A 25,742-nucleotide genomic window follows, 5' to 3' on the forward strand; every position below is an offset into this window, starting at 1 on the left:
TTAATTAATAAATAAAGTTAATAAATAATAATTAATAAAACTTTTATTCTATTTTAAAACAGTATACATTATTATCTCTACATCCAATTAATAATAAATTATTTACAATAACAGGCGAAGAAAATATTTCTCCTGGACAGTTGTAAGACATAATTAATTTACCATTTTTCAGTTTTAATATATATATACTCCCCTTGGTAGAAGCTACAGCAACAAAATTTTCACCGTTCCACTTGAAAATAAACGGTGTAGCATAAATTGGTGCATCACATGAAAAATTCCATAGTAAGTCAGATGTTTCATTGAGGCAATATATAATGCCATCATGACAGCCAAATATGATAATTCCAGGGAATGAAGCATTAGCTGCCGAGGAAAAAACTGGTCCATTTGTTTTATACTTCATTTTCTGGAAGAAAGTAAAATTACATAGTATAAATTTTTTCGTGTTTCTAAAACGAAAACATTGCCAGGTTGTTCTTCCAATTGTTAAAATTGTGAACATTTATGAAAATATTGATATAAATTTATAGAACATAAATGTAAATAGCCTGATGGGTAATTATTTTACAAAGCAATACAAAATAAAAGTTACAGTTATTTAATTTATCCTACGGCTAGCAGAATATTTAAAACTTAATTAATATCACATCAAAAAAGATAGAATGAAAATAATTCAAGCATTTATTCAAATTTATAATAATTATTATTTATTTTTTTTGTGAGTCATTTGTTCAGTTGGACACCCGTGTTTAACGAGGAACAACAGAAACAAAATTTGCTAGTTAAATCCATTCACTTGCTAAATATAAATTACAAGTTTATTGCTAAAAATTTAAGCATAAAGAGCTACCCACTGCAATTCCTAGTATTAAATCTTTTTTGAGAAGTAAAATGTATATTTTAACATTGATTGTTTAGTTTCGCAAAATTTTATTTATTTTCTTTTTAAAGATTACGTGCTTTTTCCAAAACACTTAACATCTGTATTTTTTACAGCTTCAAAAACCTTAATAGATGGTTGGTAATTTTTTTATTCTTTACACAGCTCAATATATGTGTTAAGAAAATGGACACAACTCAAGTGTTATCAATTAAGCAAAGACCAGATAAGAGTGAAAAAATTTAATTAATACAATTATCAAACATAACTGTTGTCAAGAAAAATTTATCACAAACTAAAAATACCAATTGTCCTGTCAGATCCATGCATAACATATGGCCATCAGTACTTCCAACATAAATCAATGAGGAAAGAATTCTTGGGGAAGAAAATAGAGGTTTCTGATACTCAAATGACCAAATTAAATCACCAGAATCCTAAATAGAATTAAATATGTGTGCAGTTATTGACATTGTTAATTTCTGCAGAATACTTGAATCTTAAAGCAAGATCACAAATAATTACAGTGAAAACTGTGTAAATTGACAACTTGGGGAGGGGGTAATAATTTGATATTCCTCTTAGAAAAGTGGTTAAGTTATAAAAAGGAAATTCAATAATTTTTACTGGTTTGATTATTAGGATCAACTTCAGGGGTGAAAGTTTTCCGTATTTTGACGGATTTCCGTCTTTTAAAAAAAAACACAAGAAGGAGTGAAACGGAATATTACTATAAGTAAAATAATTGAACAGCCAGGTTACTGCTTTTGTTTTATATGCAATAAAAAGATAAATTACTGCAACAACGGAAAGAAAGTTCTTTTTAATCATTCTAAAGATATTGAGCATCAGAAATTGGTACAGGCTCAAAAATATGTTCAAACTTTGCCAGCTGTTGAGTTGGTATTAGCTAAACCTTCAATTTTGGATTGTGTTGCAGACCTACAAGAGATCTGTTGAACATTTATCTTCATACTCTAAAAAATTCCCTATAATCTCTTGTGATTCCAATCTTGTTAAGAATAGTGCGGCTGTTGAAAATTCTGAAGGTTGCAAGAATGCTGCCGAAGTGTTACCCGAAAAAAGATCTAGTGAACACTTTTCTTCAGACTATGAGAAGCCTCCTAAGATTTTAAAATCTTCTTTTATAACTAATTATTTTCGAAAAAAGATCTAGTGAACATTTTTCTTCAGATTATGAGAAGCCTCCTAAGAGTTTAAAATCTTCTTTTATAACTAATTATTTTCGAAAGAGTTAAATCATTACTCTTTATTATTCACTCTATTTTTTATGTACTTTTATTTTAAGAATTGTAAATTTTAATTTTTAATTAAATATAAATTGATAAATGTTTTTAGTTTGTAATTAAAATTTCATAATTTTTCTTTTTAAAATTGATAAGTATAGATATACTGTAAAGATACTTGTGTACATGCAGTATGTTTTTAATCAATATATTTTAATTTTAATAAGCATTGAAGACTTAACATTTATTAAATATCAACATTTTGTTGAATATTATTTTTACTAGTGAACTATGTTTAGCTTAAAAATTGTTTTTGTTATTTATTAACAAAGTATTAAATTACCTAAGTATTATTCTTTTCCTTAAAATTTTATTAGAAAATTAAATTATTTTTATTAGAAAATTAAATGTTTGACCACTTTATTTTATTAGAAAATTAAATGTTTGAAAAAAATTAAAAGCTGAGGTAATTTTTGCTTGAAATAACTAATTACTTTGCATTTTTTGTTTATACTTCTGAACAATAGTAGGTTTGGTAAAATAACGATGGAATTTTTATAAGCCTTATTTGCATTTTGTGTATTTTAATTTTTATTGAAAAGTTTGTTCACAATTTTTATGAAAAGAATTCATATATAATTTTTTGTTTACTTAAAATTATTGGACGGGACATGCTCACTTCTGATTTTGAAATTTTCACCCCTGATCAACTTAGGTGGTCAACATAACAGGTTTCACTCTACAAGTAAGAGCATATTTTAATTACATATACTCTTATAAATGAAATATTAAAATATGTTTTAATTAGTAACTTAAATTTGTTTGATATAAACATTTTTAAAGATTTTATATTATTATAGTGTTTAACAAACCATTTTTAGAAAAGATATAGTTCCATCTAAGGTTGCAATACACACTGCTTTTATTTCTTCATGTAATGCTGGAGATGCAAATATACTTCCCGAGGAAACTTTACTTTTCCATAAAAGTTCACCATTCTAAAATATAATAGAGTATGCTATGGTGATTAATGAATAAGAAAAAATAGATGCACAAATTAACTAATAAAGAAATAAGCATTTACAAAAAAATCAGCGTAAAAATATAAATTTGTAAATGTAGTTTTAATAAAATTTTATTTAACCACTTTTTGGAATTATATTAATAAACTCATACAGTCGAACCTCAATTCATTGTTCATGCATCTTTTTGTTTTTCTATATTTATCGTTTTGCTTTAACAGTTCTATCCCGAATGCTATTCTTATAATGTTAATAATACCCATTTAGATTGTTTTTGAAACTAGCAAATCCCTGCCTCTATCATTCCTAAATTTTACAGAAATTTTTTAAAAATTTTTTTTATTTCCTTTTGAGAAGAAAAACAATAATTTCTGATAATAATAATGAAGAAAAAAATAAGGATTTTTTTCAATTTGGGTAAAACACTACAAACAGTCCATTTGATGTTAAAACTTGTGTTGTCGGTTCAAGAGATTATTGCAGAAGCTGAAGAAGAGCTAAACTATATTGATGGACAGAACGACAGCCTGCCCAAATATTTGTGTAAAGCCTCAAAGTCTTTGAAGCAATGAGGAACTATCGATATTCACACAGAATTATAGAAAATGGACAGCAATCTGTTACAAATTTCGAACATGTATTCTCTGCACTTAGACAAGACAAAAAGATTGTGTTCAAATAGGCATGAAAGTGGTCGAAAATAAAAAAAAAGCTGAACTTTTACAAAGCAGGAGGGGGGGGGAGTTCTATATAATACTGTGATATCGAGGAGATATATATAAAAGCAACTTTCAACTCTACTGGGAGATTTTTATTTAGTATTTAAAGTGATAGAAGCATTTAGACAGTGAAATTTAAATTTTTTTTAAAAATATAATTATAAAATTTTGATCACTACCATATTAAAGAAAATTAAGCAATTATAAGAAGTTGCAGCTTAATTATCATTTTAAATTAAAACAGTCGCCAACTTTTACTTTAATATCTTCTGATAGATTGTTACTAGCAATTTTAGTCACTTTGACTGTTTGACCAATCAAACTTGAATTTATTTTTTTCGGTAGTATCGACTGTATGCACTTTGTTTTTGCACTTAAATTTACTACCATCATTAAAATACAATCATGTTACTCATAGCTGCTAACTTATTTTTAAAATCGCGATATTGGATTTTAAAAAAGCGGGAATGTGAATCGCGATATTGCTTTTTAAAATCGCGTGAATATGAATCTCGATGTTGGATTTGAAAATCACGTCTATATGAATCGCGATGTTGGATTTTAAAATGAATGACTAAGAATCGCGATGTTAGATTTGAAAATCGCATAAGTAAGAAAGATGCATAATTTTTAGATTTCGTGAATACTTATTGCAATGAGTAATTTTTAAATTGCGTATAAATACGAAAATTGATGTTTGATAATACAACCGCGTGATAACCTGATAACGAATCGCAATATTGAATTTAAAAATATGCGATTACGAATCGCGAAATTGTATTTTAAAAACGCTTAAATACAAATCGCGATATTGGATTTTTAAATTGCGTGAATGGGAATAGCGAGTACGATTTTTAAATCGCGTGAAAACGAATCGCAACAAGTAACTTTTAAATCAGTTAAATAAGAAAATCGATGATTTACATAAAAGTCATCTGAATAAGAATCGCAATTTTAGCAGATTCCGGAGCAGTTCCTAATGTTTAAAATTCTGAAAATCAGCTAAACTAAACAAATATCAGTTACCAAAAGGAAACTGAGTAGAACTCTTTTTCAAATCTATAGCGGTTGTCAAGGCAATGGCGCACCTGCCGAAATTCCACCCATTTTCTTCTGAGAATCATTTTCTCAGGAGGCTACTGCAGAGGGAAAAAAGTTCGTCTCAAGTTCGACTATCGTTCGGGCAGGTTGGGTTTGTCTTATTGGACTCCCCAAAAATTTAAGTTTTTGGAACAGGGTCGGAAATTTTAAAAATTGGGAGAAAAAAGCGGATTTACGCTCTTTCGCGGAAGTCTTTCATCCCTGGTTCAAACTAAAATTTCTAAATTATTTTAAATTAATAAATATGTTTATTCACCTTTCTTTTGCAATATAAATATTTTGCATTAAGTACAAAAAATTTTAATTAGAATTTTTTACATTTCTCATAAATATATTAATTTTGACATATATTAATTCTTTATAACTATTTATACATTTTCAAGTCATTATTTGATATCTTATGTTGATCCACATTTTTGGTTTTTCCTTATTTATCATTTGCAGTGAATGGTCTCATAAGAAATAATCAACCCAGATTCTACTGTCTTTTATATGTCATGTTAAAAGACATAAAAAAATATAAAATTAGAGCTTTTGATTTATAAATGGTAGTTGTAATGAATAGTTCAAATACAATATCTATAGCACTTACTATATCTATGGCATATACATGTTTATCATGTGAGCCAACAAAAATAATATTTTCAGATGAAACTATTGGTGAACATTTTACTTCTGCTCCAGTTTGGAATTTCCACAGAATTGTTCCATATTTAGAGTCTAAACAGTATAAATGGCAATCATAGCAGCCTAGAAGTGAAAGTAAACAAACAGTTTTTAAATTGAAATTATTTAAAATTAACATTTTAAACTATAAATTAAAAATAGAAAAAGATGTGGATAAATAATAGAAAATTGTAAACACAGTACTTTCTAAAAATGATCATAGATATTTTTTCCAAACTTCAAAAAAAGCAAATATAACATTTTAATCTTCAGGCTCATAATATCTAAAGTTCATATTGCTCAAAATAACTAAAAACTGTGTTTAGAATAATTTTCAACTCTAAGATTTAATTTTTTAATAAATTTAAAAAACTTAGATTTAAACTCTTTTAGACACGTTTTTATGTTTTTGAATAAGGTAAAGTGATTAACATATTCTCTCATAGTGTTTTTAATACAACAATTTTGGGATAAATACCAACAAAAACAAAATTTCCGCATGAAGACAAACAGGCTGATGACTCAATCCTATTAGGTAAAACAGTTTCCCACTCCATATCTTCTTTTGTTATATTTATGCAAGAAAATATTCCAGCATGAGACCCAATGTAGCAAAACAATTCATCTGACCTAAAATAAAATGAAAAACACCTTAAATAATAAAGTTATGATATTTTAATACAGTAGGGAATCGATTATCCGGAATGATCAGGATCATCGCTATTCCGGATAACTGATTTTTTCGGTTTACTGAATCGCTACAAAAAGCCGTTTTTATTGTTAAACCCAACTAACAAAAAAAAAATTGGAAATAATCTTAAAAAGAAGAAAAAATTATGAAGTAATACACTAATGATTATTTCCAAAATGATGGTAAGGTAAACATCTTTCAAAAAAGAAAGAAAAATCCTAAAATCTTATGAGGAAAAAAAAATTTTTTTTTTGAAAATGGTCGGAAAACTTATTGAATTTCGTTCCGGTCTTTTGGTTTTCCGGTTTTCTGAATTCCGGATAACGGGTTCTGTACTGTATTACACGTGAAATTATATTCGAGTAAAAAAATTTATTCCCTTTTACAATTGCTCTCCAAAGGATTTACTAATTTGACTAAAAGAAATTGATTATTATGGCTTACTAAGTATGAATAATTCTGTTTTGGTACTGAAGGTAGAGCTGGATGAAGACGGTACAAGAAACAATCGTATGTCTGTTTACACGATATTATTTGTGCTTTTCTCGTGTCATGTTTTACTCTACTTATAAACAACACAAAGTTAACATATAGCGACTCGAACCGCAATGCTCATCCAGGATATAAGTTGGAGAGGAGCAGAGCCTGACTAAGGCAGGGGCATACGAGGCAGTTGCCCTGGGTCCCATCATTAGAGAGGCCCCGAATCGAATAGAAAGTTTATTTTACGTTACATTCTTTAATGAACTTTTTTTAAAACAAAATATCAGTACAGTGTGAAATCCTTGAGTTTTATGTTAGTTTCTTCATTAATCTATCATATGAACACAATCTATATTTCTTAAATCCATGGCTTTCTAAGGAGGAATTCAGCTTAAATTTTCACAATTACGATGGACAACTTTGGTTAATCAAAAGCCTGCATTTTTACATATTGCAAAAGGCTATATGCTTACAAAAATACAGGCTTCTGATTGGCTTAATGGAGCCATCGTAATTGCGTAAATTTAGCCCTAATGTCAGCAAGGATATGAATTTTTCGCTGTTAGATGACAAAGTTAACAATCAGAAAACAATCGGCATGATGGACATAGAATTATCAGAAAATCAATAAGATGGGCAGAACTATATTTCGTCTGACCATTGGAGGGGGAGGGACTTCACAGCTATTTTAGGTTCTAGTCAATTTTCTTGTTATTTATAATGAGGTGAAAAATTTAAATACCTCAAAGTTAAATACCTTTAAAATCCTCCATATTAAATACCTTCATTACTGAAGTAGTGAAGCAGAGGGGACCCCCAAAGAAGTTTTTGTTCCGGGCCCCAATTAGGCTAAGTGGGGGCCTGGAGAAGAGCGAGACGTTATCTGCCCAAAAAAGTGAATTTCCCATTCTAACTGATAAGCTTCTTGGTTTCCTTAGGATGGCAGTCAGTCCTGAACATTTTCTCTAAGAAAGTGTGCATGCCTGGGGATCCACAACAAATATTTAAGAGCTGTGTAATTTGCTCTCTTCTTATTTTCTGATTTTCCTTTTTCTACTTTTGGCTGCAGCGTTAACACCACAGTATTAAGAAATGCATATTTATAGTTAAGTATTTTCAGTTTAGTTATGTGTTTATAGTAGTTAAATAAATTAATTTAAATCAGCCTTCTACAACCTTCTGAAATAGCTATTTGGAGTTGGTGCAGAAGTATGCTCTGGGGAATTGGTTTTTGTATACCCTGTAACCAGATGGTTAAGATATAACCTTAAGCCTGCGAAAGTAGATGCAAATAATTAGCAATAAATATGTCATTGATTTAAAATAAAAATATTTTTGGATTGAAAATAATACTAAGTTTAGAATAGTTAAATCATGTTTTAAAATTACAATAACAAACAGAAAAACTTACTTTAAATAGTGTACAATACATGGTGATGCATCAATGCATTTCTTTAAATCAAACTTAAACATTGGAATCAATGAAAAAGACGAATGGGGAATATTTTTAAGGTTATACATTATATTGGAATGATCACAACCACATGCACATCTTGTAACACATTCTTGTTTTGAAAACACTTGATAGCACTGGTTATCACTATTCAGTCGTTTAATGCACTTCCTTTTTGAAGGAAAGAGAGTAGGGTTCTTTTGCAATACATCACAATTGTTTGCTTCTTTAACAGTAATTTTTTCAGCGTCATGCAAATGAGACTGCACAAGTTTAACAACATTACAGAATGAAGAATTTAAAATCCTGTCTACTAAATTAGGCACATTTATTTGAAATGCCCATTCAATGTTTGAAGAGAGTTGAAGAGCAGAAATTGAATCTCCACCACTAATAATAAAATTACTGTCTTCAGTAAATTGTGGCTGATTTGTAAACTCCTGAAAAAAAATACAAAACAGATGAAAGTTTAGAAATTTATTATTATCTTAATGATAATGTAGTAAAGTAAATAATAAAATTATGTACATAAAATTGAAGGTCTGATAAATTTAAATTTGAAAAATTGTCATCTGATTCTAAGACTATATTGTATAAATACAGAATTTAATATAATATTAGCATAAGATCAGGCAAACTCAAGGTATTGCTAATATTATCTAAAATGTAGGCTAAGTAGAAAATCAGGCTCTTTTCAAACTGCCGGCATCATTTGTAAGGCTTATTGCGGTGAGTCTTGTAAGCACATTGCAAAGTAACATTAGCAGAGGTAGATTTTCCAATTAACCTACAGTACATTATACACAAATATGTATAATAATATTTCCAAAAAATGTTAGTGAAATTAACTTATAAGTAAGATCATTTCATTCAATTCTTCTTAATCATTAGAATTTTATACTTCTTACTTATCGTTTCACAGTCATAAAGTTACTGCTAGAAATAATTCATAATTTATTATTAATTATTGTATTAAATGGGATTACATAACCATTTTTGTACAGTAATTAAAAGAAAATAAACTGAAATCAAAACAAAATCTTATAAATTATTACATTTTCCAAAATCAAATAAAAGTAATGCACATTTCAGAAAGAAAAAAAAAAACTAAATTCTATGTCTCATACATATAATGATAATATTTCAAAATAAAAATATGAAAAAGCATACTCTCCACAGTTCAGAAATAACTTCAGAGCAGCTCTCTTTTAATTGAGTTTTATTTATCTCCCTAACTTTTCTTTTAGCCAATAATAATAATCTTCGATAATCAGTTTTACCTGAAATAAAAGCTAAATAAGTGGTAATCAGGTAACAAAAGTATTTACAATCTACTGAACATTGGGTATTAAAAAATTACTTAAACACACATCACAAGTTGAACACTGTTTGTAAAATATTTTTCTTAGCAGTGGTGAAATAAAGTTAAAAAAAAAAAGTATGAAAGGAAAAATAATTTTTCGAATTCATATTAGAACTAAAAATTTAACTGCATTTTCATGAGGTCATTTAGAAATAATCTATGTTTTAGGCCACATTAAAGTAATTTTAATTCAAATTTATTATGCAAAGATTGAAGCGTAATTTTTGTTACTTTTGGTAATATATTAATCCATGGTTCATTATATCTGTGTGATTTAGTTGAAGAAATATAAAAGAGATAATATATCCATAAAAAGACATTTTTATTCAATTATAGCTGCATCTATATAGAATAAAGGTAGTGTTCTTTTTGTTTTATTGTAAGGAAAATCATAGAGGTGAATTCTATGAATCTATCTGGTGAATCCATCATTCAAAAATAAAGGTGAAAATTCTATTATTTTATTGCATGAATATTATCATTCCCCTCAGCAGGGTAGTTAAATGGCAGAATATCTTTGCCTCTGTGGCTTAGGTAAGTATATTTTCAATTAAATATTGAATTAATAGCCAAAAATGGAAAAATTGGATTACAACAGATGATGATTAAACAGTTGAGAAATTAAAAAATCAAGGAAAATTTGAATGAAATTATTATTGATGCATTAAAAATAAACCTCATTTTAAGATAATGAATAAAATTAAATATGTCTAGAATATTGTTCCAACAAGACAGTATCACTTACCAAAAATTGTAAGCATTGACAACTCAGATAATAAACCTGCGAAACTATTTCAGTTGTATATATACACAAAAGTGATGCCTACAAGTGTGCAATCAATAAGTTTTTATTTGCATAATATTGATACTCAATTATTAATGGACATTGTCAAAATATTCAAATTAAATACAGTGGAGTCTCGATAGTTCAAGGTGGATGGGAACGAGCCTATCTCGAACTTTCAAAAACTTGAATTATCAAAAACTTAAAATTTAATAAAAATTTAAATAAATGGAAGCAATTCTTAAAATTTCAGTATTTCATTGAAAAATATATTATATTTGAAGAAAATTTACTTACATTAGAGCATCAGGGAACATTTACTACTTTAATCCAAGTTAAAATATTCATTATAATACTGTCTCAGATTAATTGTACTTTAAAATAATTGTCTAATGCTTTTTGTTAAAATACACTATTCACATGTTTCAGTATATAACACACAATATCGCTTTTCAACATTCAGTTGTAGTAATCGTCGTTAAATCAATCGTAGTAATTGTTCTATGTGTTGTGTGTGTGTTGGCCATTATTTAAAAGCAAGACTGACTTTTTTTCACCAGCTCGGATTTAAGGGAAACTCGAACAACGGATAATCAAATTATCAAAACAATACTGTAATAGAATTACATCTTAAAGGAATTTAGTGGTTTTTCAAATAAGTAAAGCTTTCCTGCAACAAACCATTTGGGGACAGAGGACTCATGGAAGTTAAAGCTCCACAAACTTATGACCAACATTATGATAGTGGCAATGTGTTCATCATTGTGCATAAGTCAACTTTCTTTTCTGAATTAACTGTACCCACCGATCTGAAGCAAGGTGTACCTAAAACCACTCTAAATTATAGAATCTCAGTGCTTTTAACCACAAAGCCATCATTACTCAGTGATTAAAGAAAAGTACAATTGCCATATATACAATTTATTCTCAGCTTTATCTTAATTTTAAAATGTAAAAGTGAATTAAATCTATTACAATTAAGCAGTTTTTATTACTGCAACTCAAATTTTTAAACAATAGTTCAAAAACAGAAAAAACTAAATTAAAAGAAGAGAAAAAGGAAAAGAGGTGTTAGAGAAAAAATTTTAGGATTCGCTATATATTTTTGTAACTTATCATTTTGAAAACACTTGACAAAATATTCAGAAAATTTACACTCCCTTATTAGCTTGCTTATAACAATGCATTTATTTCAAGAACAGTTGTTCAATTAAAATAATTTGCATTATTTTACATTAAACTAATTCATTCATTTATTTGTTTGCTAAAAAAAGATTACATTAGATAACTTTACAATTTTATTTTTATAGGCTTTAAAATTTTCACACTTTTTTTATACAACTTTGGTTCCAACCAATTCCGTCTGTCTTCCTATCTAAAAATTGTGGAATGAAGGGCAATTCTTTTTTCCCCCTTCTAATTCCAGATAGTCTCCTCCTAGATAGGTGAGCTTATTGACACATAATAAAAAATCCAAGACTTTTTCTATGTGTAAGACCACTTATGAGTAGTAAATGAAGTGATGTTTCTTGTGCACAACCATTTGGAAGGATAAAACAATTACAATTTTCTATGTGCAAAATCTCTGGTGAGTTAAACAAATTATGTCTATAAATCTATACAACATATTATAAAAAAAAGTTACCATGAGAGGTCAAAGGTATGTAAGGAACTGTGAATAATTCAATTGGTGGAGCATTTGGACAGTTTTTTCTCAACTTCATTATTAACGTTTTCCTTTCATTTTCTGAAAAAGTTCTACTTTTCTTTAAAACCAAATATAACAACAACTTAAAATGTTTCTGATCAAAATAAACACTGTAGTTAGAAAGGCCTTCCTCAACATCTAAAGTATCATGCAATATCTCTAATGATAGCTTTCTCCCTTTGTATTTTATCGTATTATCTTTTCTTTCTTTAAAATAAAAGTTCCCAAATGAATCCTGGATAACAATATCCCCTGTACGTCTGAATACTGCAGTATCTTTTTCAGGAAATGATTCATCATCAACAATGCACCATCTTTTATGACTACCTACATTTTAAAGAGAATAAAAAATGATAATTTCAGAGCTTAAAAAAATAAGAAATGAAAATACTTATTAAATTATATTCACTAAATATGGGCACCAGCTTACACTTATTTTTGTAAAATAAAATGTAAGTGAGAAAATAAAATATGTAATAAAATTGACTAATACAACAAACTTTTTTGTTTAATTTGAATTAAAAAGGAAACCCTAAGTACATTTGAATTATCTAAAAATCTATTTACAAATTGCCAATACAGCAAAAGTTGGAATGAAATAAATTACCTCATGTAACATAAAATTTTTCACGAAGTCAACATTTTAATATTAAGAGATTTAAAATATAATTTACACATCACTATCTATGATTGAATTAGGGATATGGTGGATTGCTCATCAAGAAGAAAACAAGACTCAGTGTTTTCCACTATTTCACGTAAGTGAATATGAACGATAATATGGTTTGACAATAGATGCAGGGAAGAAATTTATTAACCTTTTCCCTGCATAGTAAAATAATAGACAGTATAATAATTCAATAAAGAAATGGTATTTAACAAAGAAATTTATGCAAGATGATGGATTAAAAAAAGAATATTAAAACTCTTAAAAATAGCAAACATATTATTGAATAAATGTCCTTAAAAGAATCATACAAGATTCAAGATTTTTTTTGATAAACTTCAAAAAGATGTTAGTTACAAATTTAAGAAAAATGGGGTTCATCAATTAACTTTTAAAATATCAGCTTAACCGAAACATCAGTTTTATACAAAAGTAAAATCAAATTGGGTTTTACATGCAAAATTTAAATTAAAAAGGTTAAAAATTCAAAGAGATAATTTGAAAACAGCCACCATATATTTCTAAATATATAAGCCAAGAAATTTTAGAAACTTTTCGAAAGCTTAACTGGAGGGGTCGGCTTATAATTGGATGATATCGCCCACAGAAATACTTCTCCTGTTGCCAATAGGGATAATCAGTAAATGACACAAAACCTACATAAAATAAAAGCTGAAAACAAAATGGCTAAATATAAAAATTGAAAAAAGAAACACATAAAAAGGAGAATTTCAAAGGAATACTATAATTTTTTAATCTTCAAATTATGAATTTGGAAGTTTTATTCTTCTTTTATCCACAGAGCAACCATTACCAAAACTACTATTACTGCAAGTGTAGGGGTACATTTTTATTTCCAAACGTAATATGCCTTATTATTTTTCTTATATCAGCCTATATACAAGTTTTGAATTTTGGGTCAATTTCCAAATAGAAAACGTACTCTTGGGTTTATACACTGCTGGGCTTATATATGGAAATATATGGTAATTTAGAAATGCATTTACAAAAAAATGAAACAATTGTACATTGAAAAATTTAATATGCAAAATGCAAGTTTTCCACACACGAAATGAAACATTCTCTTACTTGCTTGAAATAAAATTAGAAATAAAATAAATGTGCAGTTCTCAAAGCATGATAAGAACATTTACCTATTTGAAGCTCTCCTTCATCATTATTATCCAATTTAAGGTTTGTATCAGAAAGTAGTTTACCCAAAGGAATAGCAGCATTCACAAATCTAAAAATAATATATATTTATTAATTAAAAATTTTCAATATTGTGGGAGAAGTTTTGGCAATTTATCAATAAAATAATGATTTCCTAATTCAGAAAAAAATGAAAAATTTTAGTTTTAACTCAATCAAGATATTGTTCTTTACAATAATTAAGAAAAAAAAGCAAAACTCTAATAACAGAAAATTAAGACTATCACTACATTTAAAAAATTATATGCATTTTTATCACTTAATACACAGAAATTAAAGTTTGAAACAAGTATGAAAACTATGAATTTATTTCTACAAAAAATAATAAGTAGTAATAACTACACAACACATTTGTTATCATCTCTAAAATGCTGCTGAGGGAGAGAAATTATCTATGGTATCATTCAAATCAGTTAATTACATTGTATTGAATATTTGTTGTAGATGCTTACTACAGATTTGTTTTTAAAAAAATATGTTACGTTTATCCCTCTCAATTTCAAGAAAAATAACTATTTTCAAATAATTTTCTCTGTATATTCAAAATTTGTGAGAAAATTTGCATGTTACTTGTTCCTTTCATAACTTTTTTTTCTTCCTGATGATAAAAATTATTATTAATAATTAATGCAATAAAAAGTAAGAATAATTTCATAATAAATTTAATTTGATACTCAAATTTAATTTTGAAATATTCATTAAAGGAAAAAACGTTTGTTTTAATATCATGAAAAAGTACACAAATATTATTAAAATCTTTTTTTTTTCAAATTATAATTAATGAAATATAAAATTCTTGGTGCTAATCTCTTAGGGAATATTCATAAAAAGGTTCTAGGATATTATCATTAAGGGAAATAATCCCCTTAAAATTATTCAAATAATTACTAGAATTTAAAGCATGAATTAATGTCTCAAGAAATTTTAACACTCAAGAAAGTCTCAAGAAATTTTTTTTAAATTATTAAATAAGTAATGAATTTGATCACGCAACTTGAAAATTATTAATTTTAAATAAAATAACTATACAATAATAGAAATGGAAAATAAACATTTTTTGAAAATTGTTCTCAAAAAATTTAAATAATTTTTGCATATGAATTAATATATCAAACATTCAAAAAATATATCAGGAGTAAGCATAAGTATAATTAAGAAATAAATTTGATTAAGAGGCAATAAATTCAATAATTAAAATGAAACAAATTTTCTTTATAAATTGGTCTCAAAACATTCTAAGTTGTTTTCAAAGACAGTTCTGAGTGTCTAGTTTTGTTTTAAAAACAGTGATTCTCTAGAAAAAATATTCTTAATTCTTAAATTTTATTTACTCTTAAAAATTCAAATAAGGTAATTCAGTATGAAATTTATATAAGGCTATCAATCACAGAATAAATGATAATGACAAAGAGTGTACTGAAGAAGATGGTGATGATTTTTAACCTTCAATTACATAAAATTTTGCTAGAAAATTTAAAGATGCTTTGTTTTTATAAAGAATTTATCAGACTTTAGCCAACGAAATTTGAATCTCTTTCCAATTGTTTGGTATAATTGTTTTTCAAAACAAGGAATAACATTAAAATTTTTTAATGTTTATGAATTTAAACTGGTTTTGTTTAAAGCAAAATAAAAATCAAAAGCATTTCTTCAGTTTAATATCTGTTGAAGTCCCAGTTCCAAGAAATTTCATGAAATAATAAAAAATTATCTATTGTACAGAGAGTATACCAAAATATAATTTGAAACATATTTGAGAATGATAAATGAACTATATTTTATACATAAACATGATTTATGTTTTTTTCTTCTTTTTTTTCATTATTTTATCTACAAGGAAAAAGAATATTCTAGACTATTCTTTAAGTTTCAGGTTCATGAGAATGTTTTTAGAATATTTTCGTTCTGTTCTTGTCATGCGCCATTAGAAATAAAAAAATATTCATGTTTGATTACATTCTTTAAATATTTAATTTATTTTGTTTTATTAAAACTAAAGATTTGAAAACAGGCAGTTTTCTTCAAAAGAGAAATAAATAAATAAAACTAAAGCATTTCTCTTTTCTTATACATTGTTTTCTTAGTTCAACTTTTTGCAAATAAAAATCACAAACTCTTAAATAGCATAAGCATAGATTAAAAATAACATAATGATAAAAAAAAATCTGAAATAATCTTACGTGTCTGCCACATTAATTTTATGACATGTTGCCCAACAGGAAACCTCAGTTAAACCATAGAGATTGAATAACATTGTTTTATTTTCAGGAGAAATCCATTTTCTTAATTTATTTATAGACGGGCAAATTTCTCCCCCAAATGCAAGAGTTTTCAAAGAAGATTCCCTACTCAGCAAAGACTTTTGTATAAATTCATCTCCTAAACTTGAAATAAGAGACGGTGTTCCCTATAAGTTAATATTTTAGATATAACTTAATGGTTAAAATGACAAAACTTGATACATAAAACAATTTCCAAGAAGAATGTATTATAGTGAGTAATATATAGATAAATTATAGTTAACAGATGCATTTATGATTATTTATTGTAGAAATGTAATAAATGCTATAAAATATTAATTAAATAGCAAACACTAAAATTTCATTTAAGTTTTTTAATTAAACTTTGACCACTTACAAATGCACCACAAATTACAATTGTTTACTTTATTAAAAGTTTCTGCTTTAAATTCAAAAAGTTTAATTAGAACACATAACTTGAAAAAGACATAGGTCCTAACAAAGTTTTGATTTTTTTTTTCATTTGCCTTCAACAAATGGTGATTTTCTTGTAATCAATAACATATTTTATTTAATTTTAAATTACTAGTGAAACTTTGCAAACTCAATGTGTTTTTAGCTTTCAATGTCACTTCAAGTAATCAAAATTTCTTCGCATATTAACAAATATGTATAATAAATAATATTTTTTTTTTAATATTAGGAGCTGACTATCACTCAAATATTTTATGAGATTGAAAATTTATCAAAATCCCTTCATAAATTATAATGTATTCTAACCAATTCACTTGGAACCTTTTTTGCACCAGGTAGTTAATTTAAGCAATTTTTCTAGAAAAATTTGGCTTGATCAAATACAACTAAAAGCCTAAAGACCTTATAAAGTTCTTTTAAAGATTTTGGACAGACTCCAAACCTTTTAGTAATTTGTATTAACAATTTAAAATACTTTTAACATTTAACAATAAGAACAAACAATAATATATAATAAAAATGTGTCCAAATAAGAGATTTATTCTTGTAAAGAGTTAACAGAATCTCCAAGACAGGAAAATACTTGAACTATTTACTTAGTATATAATTTTTTCTTTATTTGGCAGAAAAGAAATTCAAAAATTAATCTTAAAAGATTTATAAAATATTGAAAAATACAACAGCTTAGGTAAAGTCTTACATTTAAATCAACATAGCTTGAAAAATGTTTTCAGTAAATCATTATATTCTGAACTTGAAACACTAAATATATGAAGCAATAATAAATTTAAAATGAAATATGTTTGCGATATGGTATAAAAAAACATTATATGTATAAAATATGAAAACAATTCAGTAATTTTTTTAAGTCTAAAACTAATTAGTTAACAAACACTTACCTGAAGAATAGTTATTTTGTTATCAATAATAACTTCAGCTAATTTTTTAGGAATCGATTTAATTTCATCAGGAATAATAGTCAGGGTGCATCCAGATGCACAAAAAAGAAAAATATCGATGATACTTGGATCAAATGTGAGGGGAGAGCAAAGCAAAATATTATCATCAGTATTAATACTAAATTGGGATCTGGAAAATAATTATAAAAGTTAACATCTTTGACAAAATTGAAAGTAAATATATTTTTAATAAAAACAATACAGAAATTTTCCATATTTTAATTTGATAAACAAGTACAGTCCAACCTGTTTATCTCGAATCTCACTGGAAAGGCCAAAAATTTGAGATAAAGAGGTTTCGAGTTATACACGTATTTTAAAAAATTAAATTTAGTTAAGAAATTCTATTAAAAGTGCTTTAATTGTTTTTAGTAGAAAAATGTAGGCATTTCTTTAAATTAATTATACCACATACATCTATTTACATAATATTTTTGTTAACATATATTTAACACTTTTTTTTCTTCTTTTTTTTTCCAAGCTTCGGACATGTGCACAGGTCATTATGGACCCTTTACCATATAGCCCAAAGCTTGGCTACTAGTCCGGCTCCACACCAGCCTAGGAACGAGCATAGTCAGCAAGAATTTATTGAGAATTTTATGTACAAAGTCACAATGTTTAAAAAGATACAAAGATTAAACATAGTACAAGTTAATAACGCATAATAACAAAAATAAAGAAAGAAATATAAAAAGAAAAACAAAATAAACTTAAAGGCCGTAAACTGTTTGTTATTGCCTAAACTAAATCAAAAAAATTGAAAATAATTTAACACCCCCCCCCCTTTATATTTAACACTGAAAATAATTTTTCAGATTTCTGGTGTATAACCTTATTTGTTTCGATTATCCTTTTAAGGTTAGAAAGAGCAAAAATCCCTCATGGCCAACATTTTCCTGGGATTCAAGAATAGTTTATAATTCTATAGCTTTTTCTGCCTCTTTTGCATTCACTTTTGGTTCATCAATATGATCTTCAGCCTCTTCCTCTGATATTCCTTAGACATTATCCATGATTTCCGGATCTGCCAATGTTCCGCCTGTTGCCAGGCAGTTGTCCACTTGTGAAAATCTTCAAAATGAATGTCAACATTAAATCCACATTTTATTGAATTCCATTCTGGCAAATCTGGAACTGCATTTTCAGCATCGACAGTTTCTTCTTCTTTACTGATGCCTTACCCTCTCGTTCATCCTCTTTACGGCTATTCTTATAACCAGCTTTTTAAAACCATTTTGGATAGTTTTTAGACACACTTCTCCAGACAAAACAGTAATTCTGATAGCATCTAACATCTTTATTTTTGGAAGAGAACTTTTTTCATCGATGGCATCTACAAGTTTGAGTAGCAAAGGTTTTCTATAGTTCACTTTGAAACTTAATTATCCTTTGATCCATTCCTTGCAATTTTGAGGTGAAAATGAATTTATATTCTTAGCTTTCTTATCAATGTTGAAAAGCTAACCCCTGGTGGTCACTACTCATTAACCCCTCATTTACTATCAGAATCATTGTATTCCTTTCTAGTTAAGGAAGTGTAGGGATAGTGATTGAATTCCAAGAAACACCCCCAACTTGTTCATCCCTACTTCCTGTGGGTTCACGAAATTCATCTCTGTCTGCAAGTTCTACTGATAAAGAAAGTTTTGACACTTGTGCTCTATTATTAAAAATTCGAGAAACAGAGGTTTTGAAGAAAAACAAAATCGACATAAACATGGAAAATACATTGATTTTAGACAGTAAATGTAGGGAATTTCAGAAATTTTTAAAATATAGAGGTTCGAGATAAACAGGTTCATTTACATTTACATTTCAGGTTATTACATTTCAGGAAAATAACATAACCATGTAATTTTTAATTATTTCACTTATTGCAGAAAAAGGCTATATTATTCACTATTTTTATGCTCCTTCTACAGTAATTCAGTAAAAGTTAACTGGAATCATAGGTGAAGATTACATAAATTGCACGAAGATTAGATTACGAAAATCACAAAGCATTATAACAGATTAATTAGCAATACAATCATGATTTAAATCAAAGATTTCAATCATTTGATTTTAATTTGTTAACAACTTGATTAATGTTGATTTTTCATATGAATTATATTTTTGATTTATGAAATAAAAATAATTTATTACAGCTCATGAACTTAAAAATGGGTAACTTAACACTTTTTCTGATTTTAAAAATAAGTACATCTACATAAAAAGCATGTATAAAAATTTAAGACACATAATAATTTACAGGGAAATCTTTTAAAAAAAATTTAATTATTGAGTACTTTGAAAAAACTTATACAAAAATATTTTTTTTATATATTGTCGATTATAATCAATTGAAAAAAGCTAGTTTATCATATAAGAAAGCAATATCCAAAAAGCTCATTTCAAGCTGCACAATCAAATGGTTAAGCAAATATTTTATAATCTATAAGTACTCACTTTAAATCAAGAATATTAGGTAAAATGCATTGATGAGGTACTTGCACTATCTTTGGTTGCCCAGTAGAGCCTGATGTTTGCACAATGTATGCAATCGAAAAGTCAGAAGGAGATTTTATGTCTCTAGCTTTTGATTGAAAACATGTTTCCTTCTCACAGTTTATAGATTGAAGAACAGTGAATGAAATATTAATAATTACTTTGGAAATTGTTTTCTTCCAGCAAGAACAAAGTCCATCTAATTTCTAAAAATATAAACGATGTAATATAAAAGAAATATAAAAATACAGATAATAAATACTTTACAGAAATTATATTTAGAAAAAGGTATCCTTCAAGATACATTAATTTCTAAAGTAACTTCTCAAAGTCAACTTATCCAAACGTTATAAAAAAATAACTAGTATTAGTTTTGTAAATAAATTCAAAAAAATTCTTAAAGTGCAGCCACCTTAAAAAAATTATTCACCTCCATTTCGATACTTGTGTTGAAGAACTGTTATGGGTTTGGAGCTTTTTTCCTGCTCCTACCTATCACAGACTTCCTTATTACCATTTCTACATGATTCTTTCTTTAGCAGTGTTACAATTTGTATTGCAAATAATTTCTATATGATGACTATATATTTAATATTTCAGAGTAGTTTTTAAACAATACATACTTCAAGCATTTTATTTTCAACAAGCAGGACACCAATTGGAACAAATCTTTGTAAGTTGTTTAGCATAACCACAGGCTTATGAATGTCCAAAAAAGCAAATGTTGAAGAAGTTTTTAAAATTCTAGTAAGAAACAAAATATATGATTAGTAACTAAGACATATATAAATTACAAATATATCTATAATAAAATATTATAACTTAATTAATGTTAATTTTTTTAAAAAATAGGTTAAAAAAATACTAAAAAGAAGTACTTTTTTATTGCAATAAACTACTAAAATAAACAATAAAACAAACAAGTTTTAAGATTTTTGTAAAAACTAAATATTAATTCAGAAACTAATGGTTTAAGACATCTAATAAATAAATCTAAATATCAATCCATTTTCTCGTGATTTGAACACACATTTTTTCGTTAAAATTTTAATGAAACTTTGCGCACTGAAATTAATTTTTATGAAAAGTCCATATTTGAACTATGAACATGAAACAAACAAATTTCCTTTCCAGATTTACAAACATTTAATTTCATAAATGTAAAACAAATTCAAATAATTATTTTGCGTATTTCCATAAAGAAAAAAAAAACATTCTTCACTTCATAAATAAGATGAAGCAAAATTATATTGAATGAACTAAATTAAAAAATGAAGTTAAGCTGGAAACTTACTAGTATTATCCTGAGGTTGCATTAAGTAAAACTACGATCAAAATATGTGTGAAATAGGGACTTAAATTTAAAAACTCTAATACCTGTTAAAGCATAAATAATGAAAAAGTATTTTCAACAATAAAAAATATTATTTCCCAATCACAAGAGTGTCATAACACTGCAATGAAATGAATAAAATTAATAAACCTAACAATAGAGCAAAAATAGTAACATGTGAATGATGCTAAATATTAACATTGTAGTGAATAACAAAATATCTGCAAGATTGAATATATTTAAATACAAGAACTCTAATAAGTTACAGTGATTTAAGGAAAAAATCATAGGCAAAAATTATAAATCTTTTAGATGAGAAAAATAGAAAATGAATAATTACCCTAAAATTATAGAAGGCAAAATAAGACATGGTTTTATTAAGCAGGCAACTGCAGTATTATTACCACAAACTGAAAACAATGTAGAAGCAACTTCGTTTATACTTGAAACTAATTCCTCGTGATTGAAAGTATAGCTTGATATGAAATCATGAAATATAACGCGTGAAGTCAAGTGCGGACAGTTTTCAAATAAATCAAACAGAGATTTAATTTGACTAGTCATATCATCTAATAGAATATTCCCTTTAAACTAATTTCAGCACACCTTCCAATAATTAAATCAATTAAGCAGAGACACCAAAAAGATGAATGTGTACTAATGGAAAACTTTAAACAAAACTAACATTATTAATTTTACTGTCTATTTAAATTGTATTTATTTTTTAGCTGATTCTTATGAATAAAAGATTTAAAACACAATTTGAGTATTGAGCACAATTTTATTATGTATATAAAGGAGACAGCTTGTTGTTTAACGAAAAGTTCATAGAAACATATAAATACGCTTTATTCACTACTCTGGAATAAGTCAATTGAACGCCTTCCCACATGACAAAGCTAAAAGCTGAACAAAAAAACTAGGAAGGTTTGAGTTCAATTCGCAACTCGAGAGTACGCCATCTGGGGAGAAGACCGATTTCATGTCTTGACCTTATCCCCTTTCACTCTCCCCCTATTCTCACAGGGCTAAAGAGAATAGAAGGGCTGGTTCACTCCTTTGAAGTAACTCTAGCCGCGCCAATCCTCCGATTTTCTCTAGTGACGTCACTTTAGCGCAAAGCTCGCACTTTTACTTCAAGAACGGAGCGTTCGGCTTTACTAGCTCTAACTAATATTAGATCATTTCCTTTTGCGAGATATTCTAAGACATTTGTTATTTTCTATAATGATTTTCCTCAGTTTTTGCAGTGAATTTACCAGAATTTAAAACTATCATCGAAATGCCAGTTTGCGAGATTGCAACTTGCAAAAATTCTGATACAAAAACAAAAGGAAAAAATATAATTTTCCGCGTCTTCCCTAAAGTAAATGAACAACTATGTAAAGAATGGATTTCGAAATGACGCAGTTAATATTTAGCAGCAATACGTTTATTCGGTCGTTAAAAACTTTTATAAAAATTCATTATCTAAATAGAAACCGCCTCGTTACTTAAAAAAGAAATGCATGTGAAAAAAATGGATAAAGTCAAAGAAAATTAAAATGTAAATAAAAAGTATAAATAAAATATATAGTATATAGTTGAAATTCTCCTAATTTCATAACATATTTTTTAATGTAGTTATTCTAAATATTTATGATTTTTTTTAAAAATTATATTCTCTTCAATTTAAATATCTNAATTTCTGATGTCATTATGAACCTAAATTATTATTTTGTTTCAGTAATTAGCGTTTAAGGTTGATGTTTCCTAATGATTAAGTATGAACAAATTGCTATTAACGACATATTTTAAAATCAGGGATTCTAAATTTAACTCAATTTATCGTTATAAAAGAATGTATAGATAAAAAAAGTGTCGATATATGCTTTCTTTTTTCTTAATAATTAAAGTTAAAACTGAACTTTTCAAAATAAAGTATTTATAATGTCATTTTCGCCAACTAGTAAAACATTTTTATAAGTTTAAAATGGGTTTTTTTTTAATATAATAACCAAGAAAGTATTTTTGAACTATGTTTATGAACGGAAATAATGTGTTAATTACGTAAAGTTTGAAAGCTAATAACCAGAAAAAGTCTAACTTATTTTTACAAAGAGAAAGATGCAAAGTTATCATAATATCTTTGCTTGCGATCGCCGAGATCTGTGGACACAGTGACGTCATGAGGAGGGAAATCGTAGCTTCAGCTCTAAGAGCGGAGTGAACTAGCCCTTCTATTCTCTTTAGCCCTGCTATTCTCAGTTCTATAGGAATGTACTACGTTTTCCCTTTTCTTAATATTTTTAGCATTTACCTTTCAAAAATATTTTTTTTAATTTCCGCAATTTTTTTTCTTTTAAAACTATGTTTAAAGTAGTTTTAAGTTCCATATAGTTTCCTAACTTCAAAGTTTTATGACTCTCCACACATTAACGGTGAAAGCATATGTGAAGTGTTACCATATGTAGAGAGTTCTGCTCCCGGCTACTATTTATTAAGTTTCTATTCAGTTCCACCAGAATAAGTGCATAGGCAGGGCATGTTTTTTCCACCCACCAGCAAATCGAAAGCAAAATTTCTAAAAGCTGAAGTGAAACAATAGTAAAAAGCTGAAGAACTTGACAAAGTGATCTAGAACATCGATAAATCTTTTTGAAACAGGACGCAAACATTTCAGGAGCATTTCTATCGTAACTGTTTTCCTTACGAACTTCCAACATCGCTTCGGTGAGCTGAAAACTTTCGATTTATGATCGCATACTATCACGGATATTTATTATGGTAAAATAAAATTTTGAATGTTCAATTCATTGTAAATTAAAATAAAGAAAGTCCCTTGTCTACTTCATTTCTACGAATAAATGTGGTTTAAGAACGTGCAGAACTGAAACAGTTCTTGAACATTCTTTTTCTTTATGAAATAGTATATATTTCTAAATATATAAATTTCGGAAAACAACAGAAAAGGATTATTATATTTAGTTGAAATAGCACATTTGCGTTGATTATTAATGAACTTTTTCTCGGTAAGTATTTTTTTAATTTCGAGAATTATCTATTTCAACTAGAATTCAACTATTCTGTTTTTAAGTTACATATTGAAATTCACATTGAGACCAACAATTGTAAAATTGTTGTACAATTGTAAAATTTTATATTAAGGTATGTCATCTCAAAGTTATGAAGTGATAATCTATGTATGTTTTATTTTAGAATTTTTTTTTAAAATGAAGAACATCTTTTTTGGGGGACTTAGAAAGCAGGTAAAAGTCATGATTTTAAAATAAAAAATTTACTTGTAAATAATTTTTTCTCTAATTTGATGATAGTTTTATACCGAATGGTTTTCTGCGTCAGATTAAGAACTTTAAGATTAATAAGAGATCAATATTGTCACCTGCATAAGAAGGAATATTTTTCCAAATTTAATAAGCCACAATAAAGAAGGGACGTAACCACTGACGTAACACGAAAAGGATGTAAGGCCTAACCCTGCTGTACGCGATTGACAATTGATCGACGGTGCCAACGGCAAGCATTCATTCACAGGTACCAGGATTTCGGCAACAGACCTTTTTCGAATATGGATTTTCCTATTGTTCGCATCCGCCAAGCACCTTCAGTGTGAAGAATCCACATTCCGCAAAACTTTGATGAACCCGAGCGATTATTTGATGATGGTTGGCGTCTCGTTGGATATCTTTCCCTATACAACCGAGCAGCAGCGCGTATATTTCCGTTGGCTAGTTCGTAGATGAAATGGATTTCCGCCAGCCCGGTGTTTGTAAAACTGTTCCTGTTGAGCTCTGGCAATCGGTATATGCAATGATGAAGATACGTGAGTCAACTATGAGAGCTTGCGTAGATCATCACCTGTTTATTTCCGCCTATGCTCTCCTATGTAATTATAACGATGTTCTTTACCTCTTTTCTAAGTTTGCACACGGCATTCTGGGGCACCCTGTATAAGCAATTGCAAGCTTTATTTTGCACTACTCATTATTTTTCTTTATTTAGATAGAATGAAAAAAAATTAAAGAAATTATGATAAGTGAATTCAGCAAATGAGAGTAACTGGGCAATTTTCAGAAACTTGACAGCCCTGAGATAACGAAAGATTTCATGTACAGAACTATCAGATGGTATAATAATCTGCCCTCAGTCAATGGCAGAGGAGGATCAGATAGACAGTGGTCTGTTCGGATAAAAGCTACAATGAAAAGGGTCAGGGAAATGATACGGTTAAACGGAAAAGATCTGTT

The 25,742-nt window shown here is 27.6% G+C and overlaps 1 protein-coding gene across 2 annotated transcripts; it reads right to left on the minus strand.

The window, feature by feature from the left end:
* Window positions 1-25: 25 nt before the first annotated feature.
* On the minus strand, window positions 26-22,445 carry LOC107441005 (Aminoadipate-semialdehyde dehydrogenase). 2 transcript variants are annotated; one of them, XM_043055190.2, is made up of 14 exons: window positions 21,836-22,445; window positions 20,786-20,906; window positions 20,124-20,368; window positions 17,613-17,802; window positions 16,180-16,406; window positions 13,942-14,030; window positions 12,058-12,447; window positions 9,436-9,545; window positions 8,224-8,705; window positions 6,117-6,268; window positions 5,565-5,722; window positions 3,003-3,128; window positions 1,189-1,320; window positions 26-409 (listed from the first exon to the last, which is right to left on the minus strand). In XM_043055190.2, the coding sequence occupies exons 1-14, from the start codon at window positions 22,057-22,059 to the stop codon at window positions 44-46; spliced, it is 3,012 nt and encodes a 1,003-aa protein (XP_042911124.1). In that variant the 5' UTR covers window positions 22,060-22,445; the 3' UTR covers window positions 26-43. The 2 variants fall into 2 exon arrangements, with proteins under 2 accessions (XP_042911124.1, XP_042911126.1); XM_043055192.2 differs by having other exon boundaries at window positions 20,324-20,368; window positions 21,836-22,444.
* Window positions 22,446-25,742: the final 3,297 nt, after the last annotated feature.

Source organism: Parasteatoda tepidariorum, chromosome 1 (assembly GCF_043381705.1).
Source record: "Parasteatoda tepidariorum isolate YZ-2023 chromosome 1, CAS_Ptep_4.0, whole genome shotgun sequence".
NCBI classification, from domain to species: domain Eukaryota; kingdom Metazoa; phylum Arthropoda; class Arachnida; order Araneae; family Theridiidae; genus Parasteatoda; species Parasteatoda tepidariorum.

Coding starts and splice junctions, on each gene's coding strand:
- LOC107441005 (XM_043055190.2), bottom strand. CDS start 22,059: ATGACTAGTCAAATTAAATCTCTGTTTGATTTATTTGAAAACTGTCCG. Junction 20,907..21,835: donor TTGCCTTCTATAATTTTAGG/GTAATTATTCAT, acceptor GTTTCTTACTAG/AATTTTAAAAACTTCTTCAA. Junction 16,407..17,612: donor ACAAAATAACTATTCTTCAG/GTAAGTGTTTGT, acceptor ATTAACTTATAG/GGAACACCGTCTCTTATTTC.